Raw genomic sequence first — 9,907 nt, 5'->3', positions numbered from 1 at the left:
TTTCAGGACGGATAGGCTATTTCACCATATCAGTAGATGACAGATTTCCTCGCTAATCTCCTTCTGCACGGTTTACATACTGAGTTGATGCATAGGATGAAAGATTAGATCGTTTTGTATTGGACAAATATCCATAATTCCTATTATGAGTTCGTATATTATATGCAATGTTGTTTTGGTAGGTATCCACCATTTAAAGCCTTCGAGGTCCACAAATGAATGATAATAAAGTAAGATACAGTCTTAAAGAAATGTCCTACTTCTAAGTGATACAACGACACCATCTAGCGGTGCCGATTGGAAAGTGGATTCTGGAGTGTCGTATGGTTTGTCCTTTCAGGGCACCCTTCAAAAATGGCGCATATGTGGAACACCACAAGGTGAATGCACTGTTAGCCACCTTACTGCCAGCCAGTTCAATATATTCAGTGAATCTATGATATCCCGTTCAATATTACCGTTTAATAACCTATTTTCGGATCGGTACGCAGGTATGTCTGGGTGCTTTCTAACTCAAACAGTTAGTTTTTTGCACTTCACCATTTTCACTTTCCATTAATGTTACCCAAACGCTAACGGTGCCCTCACCTATCGAAGATGTACACACGTTTGTATGCATATAGGATGTTCATATGATACGTATAGCAACTATTATAGGTGGCTGAATGCAAAGCACCTGTCAATCAGCTGTCTTCGTGTTACACACATTACGTAATTGGTTTTAAGCGCTTCATAACACTTCATAACAAACCATAGAGGACATGTCCATGGCGAAACGTAGTACTCAACATATAACATACAAAACACACATTTCACTAGCGACGGTTAATCGAAGGTCATTGAACATTTAATCTGTTGTTACAGATCAGCACACAAGTGGATCGCCGGAGGGACAACCCCGCCAGAATGGCCAGTGTAAGTCACTCACTAATAACGATGGGCTAACGTTACATATGATGAATTATTAGGGAATATATATGTTATGTATTATCGGAGGAAACTATCTGCGTGAGACAGTGAATGATGCAACGTGAGGCAACACGCTGTGCCTGTTTGGAGAAGAGACCGCATTCTTACAGAGCTTGTTGCTATTATAACTATTCAAGCATTGTGCAGCATCTTATCCTATCTTTGTTTTCTAAGGGGAATGGGTTAAAGCTAACAACTGTTATTGCTTGGCACTTGGTTCTATGAACGCCCTAAATGTGAATGAAAATACAACTTTGCCTTTTTGTCTGTATGGAGGGACTAAGGCCCAGTCCCATTTCTCTCCCCTTAACAATAACACTTGCTTTGAGTGCCCTTAGCTGCAAGTCAGCTACCGAGCTGGCTAGCGTTCAAGGGTTGATTTTAAGGGAAAAACAGCACTCCCCCTTGCTCCCTGAAGAATTGGGACAGCCTACCCCTTTGCGGGAACGCGTAAAATCTAGGGTTATGGCGCAAATCTAGGGGAAGGGGGAGAATTGGGTCAGGGCCTAAAGCTTTCGCTACCTTCCCTTAGGTGCTCCGCAACAGAGCCCGGCTAGTGAGCTACCTTCCAGGGCTTCATGTTCTGGTGGGGCGTGTGCGCGTCGTGGGGGCCCGGGCCTTCTCTGCGGCTGGTTCCTCTGGCTCTGATGAGCCCCACGTAGCGGTCGTCCCTCCTGATATGGGTAAACACACTCACACACTGCTCTCCTCTGGAAGAGCTGTGGCGATAAGACATTGCTTGGATGGAAATGAAATATGATTTTGGAGTTTCTCAAGTGTGTGTGTGTGTGTGTGTGTGTGTGTGTGTGTGTGTGTGTGTGTGTGTGTGTGTGTGTGTGTGTGTGTGTGTGTGTGTGTGTGTGTGCACGCCCTGCCTCCAGTCAAAGAGATGGATACGTCACACATTAACCTGATAGTGTTCCATTTTCCTCTCCGTTACTATCTAGAGATCTCTTTCTATGTCATGTTTCATCCAAGACAGCCCGTGACATGAACCCTATTGAGGACCAGGAGAGGTGAGCGTGATGATCCTTCACCTGTGCCGTTAGTGATGGTTCCTGTTCTATGCTAGGCCCCAGGACGGTGTGGCCGGATGAGTCCATGGGTCCCTTCGGGCCTCAGGACCAGCGCTTCCAGCTGCCCGGTAACGCAGGGTTCGGCTGCCACATCGAGGGGACGGCGGGCCAGAAGAAGACCCCAGTCCACAGCGCCGTGCCCGACATCCTGTCAGTGCCGTCCAACAGTGAGCGCCACGAGTTCATCCTGGCCCAGTTTGTGGGAGAGTTCTATGTAAGTACAGAACGCACATCTGGAAGAATCGATTCCAGGGTGAACGCCTCTCCTGATCAATAATTGACTTTGTTGATCACTGTTTGACAACGCAGTAGGATTTTTTTCAATCTCGTCATTGTTGTCCCGTAACTGTGACATTAGTCAGTAGGTAGAGTAGAGCAAGCCCACTGTAATTTGAATTCCTTCACCCTGCCTCTGCCGTGATTCTTCTCCTGCTTCTTATGTGACATGTCGATTTAAACAGCCAGTTGAGCTTAAGTTAGTTCATTTCAAATGAACCTACTTGGTTCATTGGTTGACTAAGCTCTTCTTCTTCTGATGTTGTTGGATGTTTGTGTGTGTTTCAGGGTAGTGACAGCCCCGTTTCACCGCAGCTGGTAAACAGAGCCGAGCAGTACTTTGATAACTCCAACGTGGAGTGTGCCATTCAGTCCTGCCCAGACCTGCTCAAGAAAGGTACAGTTACACTTGTTCCGTTCAGAATTATCGTTGTTGTTGTTGTTGTTGTTGGGAGCACTGAACCTAAAACAGTACACATGGGAGACCATATACTTGATGGGTTAAACTAACTGACGACAAACAAAAATCAAAAACATTTATAGACAACATATAATTCAAGTTATATTGATCTATTTATATTTGATGTATTTATTGTATTATATTATTGTATTATACTATACTATTACAGGTACATTAACACAGATCCTTACAGTGACCACTTTGTCAGCGATGTAAGGTAACAACCAAGCAGGTGCCCCCTGACCAGTAGTGTTGACTGTAGTTGAGCTTGTTTTTAATTAAATCCTAAAGAGCCAATAGAAACGCTGTTATCTCATGGTTAACATTCAAGGTGTGTCCACAAGGGGGAGCCAAATTACAACAATGCATACCGCAACGCTAATCTCTCTACTATTTAACTGCTAGATTTCCAGTCCATGTTCCCGGACGCACCAACCACAGGCATGATGGTCGTCACGGTTACCCAGAAGACCAAGAATGACATGACTTCCTGGAGCGAGAAGGTAGACGAGGAGAGAGAGCAGATGCTTGAAAACGTGAGTTTAGTGTGGCGTTCTCTGATGATTTGTGTGTATTCGCACTACTTAAATCTAGAGATGACTTTATCCTTTTGACCTGCCTGCGTTTAGTTGTTTCTTCACGTTCATAAATTTTGCACATTCTCTCTAGACAAATTGCTATATCGTGATATGGCCGCTGTGGCAGCAAATGTCCGTGTGGACTTGGTAACTAGGAGCCGTCCAAGCCCTGCAGTGGCAAAACATGCTTGAATCATCACCTGATGAGGTTTCTCATTATAATATAGGCATTTTACCCATGTTCCAAATTTTTTTTAAATTTCAGCCGCTTTGAAAGCCAAAGCCATTCCTGTCATGTGCTTTCCGGAGAGGATGAGCTCTCACAATGATACCCTGCTATGAAAACCAATTCATAGTCTTAAACCATAAGATACGCCATGTTTACAGAGCCCTGGGAGCCCAGATTCTATTGTAGTAGTCGAAGCGCCCAAACGTGAACCTGTTCTCGGGTGATTAAGGACATTCTGCTGACATTATCTGGCATGTCTTCCCTTTGGCGTACGGCGTCTCCCCGTGTGTGCAGTGCAGCCTATTAGAGGGCGATTACAGGCGTGTGTGACAGCAGTGCACTGCGTGTTTGTGATAAAGAGCGTTATTAACCGTCTGCTTAACATGCCTTGGGTCTGGGAACCGGTCCTGGTGCACGGCTGACCCGCCTTGACTGCCCTCATTTGCTTCAGTTGGCCTTCAAACGGCTCCGAACAGCATGTGGAAAAGCAGGGCCTGGAAATGAACTGTTTCCTATGAGCCGACGGGATGCCAACCCACTGCATGAATAGCCTAATCTTAAAAACTTTATCATGGGAGCTAGTGCTGTGTTAGCGCCAGCTCGCGCTCCCGCCGAAGGATTGAACTCTGAAGGGCCGGTAGACATCAAATAACAGCCTAGTGGCTATGAACTATCAGACTGAACGAACAGTGAATAACGCTCTGCCCTGAGCCAGACTCTAATCGGCTTGTGACGTCCGTTCATCACAGTGTGAAACAGGGGATGTCATTTGCCCAGCACGCTATATTTGACAGAATAACATCATTATTATTATTAAAGGTTTTCAGATTAATCAAATGTATGGTTATGTTCCATAACCATACATTTGTAACCAGTCTTTTGTAACCAGTTGGAAGCCCTGTGGAACAGGTGGTTGGTGTATCTCTGGTATAGATTCAGATAAGTAGGCTTCAGAAAACATCTAAAAAAAGATGAGTAATGAGTGCAGGAAAAAAGCAGCAGCTAAGGCTCAAGGCTCGGTTGAGAATTCTTATTGGAGGGAAAGCAGAAACTAATGTTGAGTCTGGAGGTTCCCATAACATTGGCCTGTTTTCCTTGTTTTTTTTTTAGTTCATTGCTGGAGCCAAAGAGATCTGCTACGCCCTGAAGGCGGCCGGCTTCTGGGCTGACTTCATCGACCCCTGCTCCGGCCTGGCGGTGAGACGGCACAGCCATGAGACGAGCCTCATCCTTCCTCACAAGAGGAAGGATGAGGTTTGTTTGAACCTGGCCAGGTTCAAACGACTAGAACAGAAGCCCAACTGAATCCCCGATGAGTTTGTAGATAGTCCATTGGAACAAATGAAGCATTTAAGGACTTTGCTTTGTAACAAAGATTACCATCAATTTAAGATTTTGGTTTTTGTTATTGAGAAAAAATGTACTGCGTGTGAAATACATCTATTAAAAGTTATTTGTATTTTAAAAACTGTTATAATGAATGAGTTTATAATGAACCTCCCAAAATGTAATGCGGTATATTCCTAATGTTCACACTACCCCGGCCGGTTCTACAGTCGTCCCAAGTTGTCCAGAGGGATGCGGACCCTCCCTGACTAACCTCCTCACCGTCTTTCCCCCTCCAGTTCTTCGGCGCGTACACCAACGACACGCTGTTTGAGACGGACGAGCGCTACCGCTACCTGGGCTTCCAGATCGAGGACCTGGGCTGCTGCAAGGTGATCCGCCACGCGCTGTGGGGCACGCACGTGTTCGTGGGGACCGTGTTCACGGACGCACCGGCCGACAGCCCCGTCATGAAGATGCTACAGGGGAACTGAACGCTTTTTTCCTAAGAGGGGAGATTGCATATATAAGAAGACTGACGTCGTAGGCTTTTGTTTAAAGTCCATTTGTGGACGATGATGATGCCTCTTTTTTTTTTGTTGAAGTGCGTATAGAGCTTCAGATTTCTTGGGGGGATTCTTCATCAGGAGATTGAGTTACCGCCCCCCACCCCCTGTATATTAAGGCCCAAAAATATATATAGGATGAAAACAATTATGAACTCAAATTGAAGTTGCCAGAAGATCAACATTTTGTCAATAAGCTAATCAATACAGTTCCCCTGGCACCCCGACTCACCATACACACACACCTCCTCTCATATTTAAATATAATTATTACGACTGTAACTGACTGCCCGAGTGCACATTCCTTATTTAGATAACAATAATAATTTGCCGTTTGAACATCCGTTGATATTTATTTTCGAAACTGAAGTGCCGTCTACCTCCGGACGGTTGGGCGTTGGGCTGCGTCTTCCCCTCCCAACAGGTCAGTGACTGTTGAATTGAAAAGGGAGCTGGTTGTGTTGAAATGGCCGCGTCCTTGATTGATTCACGTGTGGATTCGCTTTCGCCCCGGTCTGACGGGTGGGAACAACCTTCCACAAGCGCCATCTATTCTTGTTGCCTTCTCTTGCCGAGACTGAAGTAGAGTGTAGTCTATTCTTTTTGTTGGACAATAATAATCGCTAGTGATGTCTCGATGGTAAAAGCAGCGGTGGGGTAAAACAAAAGGATGTAAATTAAGTTTATTTTTAAATATGAGTATTCTTATAGCCTTTTGTTCCCACATGAAATGCAATAAAATATTGTATTACATTGTGGCTGGTATTGTTTCTTTTGAGTATTTTGTTTCTTTTGAAATTGAATGAATTTGGATATTATAAGTCCTGTAGTTTTAATATTGGAATATAACACTTGCTATCCATCCTTGTCATCAACTTTCAGGTCGATGTGTTGATGACACAACTGGCATATTAATTTGATTGACTGCCACATAAATCTACAATCATAACACATCAAATCAAAGTGGCAGTTTTAATAGTCTTCTGAAATAAATTTGATGCAATGCTTGTGACATACAAAATATTCACTGGCTTTTCATCCCAATACAAAAAAAATAAAATAAATGCGTTTAAGTGTATTTTGATAACTTCAGAATAAAAGATTGTCACCATGTCCCCATATAGTAAACATGTTTTGTTCAGGCCGGCACACAGCAGATGGGATGTCATGATTTTCTTTCTCTTAACCGTTAACCGTTGTTCAAATATTTAACAAATCAACACACTATGATCTTCAAAGATAACAGATTTTTGATATAATTTATACTTTTTTCAGAAAGAACTGATTAATTAGAAACCTGCTTCGTATATTTTCAGGTGGTCTCATTAATTAACGTTGAGGCGAGAGAATTCCACCCGCTCTAGCCCAAGGTGGCTATCACAAAAGCTAACCTTTCCGGACGTAGCGGAGGCAAATAAACATCAATATTTAACCTAGAAACACAAAAAAAGGCCCCCAAATTGTTTTGTTATCAGATCGCTTGAAAAACAATATATTTTTAGCCAATCAGATTGCTTGAAAAACAAAAAAATTGCCAATCAGATCACTCAGATTTTTTACATTTCTTTGCCTATCCGATTGCTTGAAAAAAGAAAAAAAATGTAGCCAATCAGATCGCTTGGAAAAAGAAAAAAAAAATTGCCAATCAGTCAATTGCTCAAAAAAAGATATTTGTTTGCCAATCATATCTCAAAAAAACTATCTTTAGCCAATCAGATCGTCCGTTTAAACGGGGGATCACGATTTAACCAAAATATAGCAACCACTTTGACCCGAAAGCCTTTATATGCCTCGGCCTCAAAACCATGCAATCTTCTGAGTGTTTACATTTGTTGTTGCAACAAAAAAAATGAAGTGGTCTAGGACTTGACATGGGGTAAACATGACATGAACGCATCATCTGTTTCCACTCATTAGTAAGAGCATAAAGACAGCACTTAAGTGTGAGCAGAAGGCCCCAAGGCCCTCCACGAGCGACGGCGGCCCGACATCGCCCAGACATGAGGTCATCCACCGCCCAACAGGATGTGTGCACTCTTGAACGGGAGTTGAAAAGGTAAACGCAACAAGGTACACAAAACACGCTGCGCACTGACCAAGGAGGAGGTCTCCGCAGACAGAAGGGGGGGGCCTCCCTTCCTTCCTGTGTTCCCAGCAGGAGTCCACACGCTGTGGGCCAACAGACCCTCTGACCCTCTAATTAGAGCCATGCAAGGGTCACTTAAAGAAATGAACTCGCACACGAGAATGGCACACATGCTAATGCACGGGTCTTTGGCATGATTGAGGGGGAGGAGTGGTCCGGTGGAGCTGACTTCATTGTTCATCCTGGGAAAACAACTGGACGTATGTTTATCCCTGTCTGGGATAAACATACAGCACAGGTGAAACATGTATTTTGTTGGCACTAGATGGTAACCTATACCATGCCAATCAGACATAAAGGCATTACTCTGTGCTTGGGGGCGTGCGTTCGTGTGAGTGTGTGCTTGCATGTGTGTGTGTGTGTGTGTTTGAGAGAGAGAGCAAGGGAGCGAGAGAGATAGGGGAGGGGGAGTGTTGCATTAAATATGTTTGTGTGCGTGTGATAGTGGTAAAAGAGCAGACAACAGACCTAATGAATGAGTCTGTCTGAGGAGGTGCTTGCTTGCATCGACGCATCGTTTTCAGGTCACGCAATAGCACCCACTGATTGACATAACCCTTAACTGGATCTAATTGGCTGGGAATAAACCTGACGCCCTCTCTCTCTCCCCCTTAGCATCTGCTGAAAACAACTGTTGAAGTCCATAGCTGTAAATCCAGCCAGGCAGGCTTCTGTGCTTTCTGTGTTTCAAGCTCTTAAATCTTCTCACCACTCATCACATTTGCAGTTGGAAAATGCATTGCCCCAAAGTAGCTGTTTAACAAAATGTTAGCAATCCACCCACCGACCCAGAGATACATACAAACTTTAAGTGGTTCAATGGTAGGCCTTCTATAATACTCTTGGCAGGCTTATAATCTTGAAAAATATATTTTTTTAAACACAAAAGATAAAAGTAAAGTAAAGTTTGCATTACAATGACGTCAGTATTGGCTGTTTTTTAGTGGAACATTTGTTCAAAGCTCTTTGATGTTTCCTAAACTATGGTGCTATTGTCCCCGGGTATATTTACCTAACCCGACCTAACATTGAGGAGGGAACCCTGTTTTGCAGGTACAATCACAGGAGGATGAACTTATCTCGAGTGTTTTGGTGGAAGTTTCCTGTCTGGGGAAGATTAATTGGAGGAGGTTTCGAAGCGAATATTGTGTTTTGTTATCTTTACCCTAGGTCTGATGTAGAAGGAGTGGATTTCTTGGGGAAAAGTGCCGCCTCACAGCCGGCGGAAGGAAGGGAGATGGACAGCTGTTGGTTGAGATTGGAGCTCAGGCACGCTCTCTGATGAAAATGGAAAATGTAGGTTCGGGCATATTTAGTCAGAAGTGGTAATTCTTTACAGGGGGGGTGGATTAAACACCATAAATATTTTATCAGGGTTGAAATCTAGGTCAGAGTTGTTCGTTTGCATAAAGGATGAATTATTAATTTCTGGCTCCTGAGGATATTTGAGCAAAAATATTAGGCCCACAAGAGATCGCTCTGACCTCTAGTTCAATTGCAACACATTCATTAGGTTCCAATAGGAGTATACTCTCACTATAGCCAATAGCCATAAACAAGTTTGGAAAAGTTAGGTATGAAATAGAAACAGCTTGAAATCTATAAACAATAACCAACCTTTATGTGTAAAATCAAGGTTGAATAACGATTTTGATATATGACTGGAGTTGACTATTGAGAAACCTTCTCGAGAGTATTTGATTAAACTAAAGGCCATAATGGTACCGTATTTCATTCACTTCACTCTCCACTTTCCTATTTTCAGTCTATGTTGTAATGACGCACAATATCAGTGTGCGTGTAGTTGGTAAAGATACTGTATGGCCTGAGAGGGCCCATCAACACATTTAATTAAATACACTTTCCAAAAATACATTTAAATAGCAGACCTTTCTCATCTTGATGATGTGTGTGAATGCACCTGGACTCCTATGGGTCTATGATTTCATACATACATACCAACGCATGCTGTCCTTTTGAAAAAATAAGAAAATGATATGATTCAACCACTCTGGAAGAGCAAGCAGGTGTTGAAAAACAAGCTCACGGTAATTAAGGCTCTTTTAAAAGTGTTTCCTCTTTGAATCAGAGCGGTCACTATGAACAAACAAACTTACCCTAGTGGTGTGTGCACCAGCATGCAACAGCACACACACGCCTGTCTGCTCACTAAATCCACACACACACACACACACACACACACACACACACACACACACACACACACACACACACACACACACACACACACACACACACACACACACACACACACACACAC

At 43.4% G+C, this 9,907-nt stretch overlaps 1 protein-coding gene across 1 annotated transcript; it reads left to right on the top strand.

The window, feature by feature from the left end:
* The first annotated feature begins 352 nt into the window (after window positions 1–352).
* On the top strand, window positions 353–6,238 carry mmadhcb (metabolism of cobalamin associated Db). Its single transcript, XM_084477984.1, has 8 exons — window positions 353–491; window positions 865–915; window positions 1,502–1,652; window positions 2,042–2,259; window positions 2,610–2,718; window positions 3,187–3,317; window positions 4,699–4,785; window positions 5,214–6,238. Exons 2-8 carry the CDS (start codon window positions 907–909, stop codon window positions 5,406–5,408), a joined length of 900 nt encoding a protein of 299 aa, XP_084334110.1. The 5' UTR covers window positions 353–491; window positions 865–906; the 3' UTR covers window positions 5,409–6,238.
* The last annotated feature ends 3,669 nt before the right edge of the window (window positions 6,239–9,907 follow it).

Source organism: Micromesistius poutassou (genome assembly GCF_964030765.1).
Source record: "Micromesistius poutassou genome assembly, chromosome: 14".
Taxonomy (NCBI): Eukaryota; Metazoa; Chordata; class Actinopteri; order Gadiformes; family Gadidae; genus Micromesistius; species Micromesistius poutassou.
This window is presented reverse-complemented; position numbering and strand designations above follow the sequence as displayed.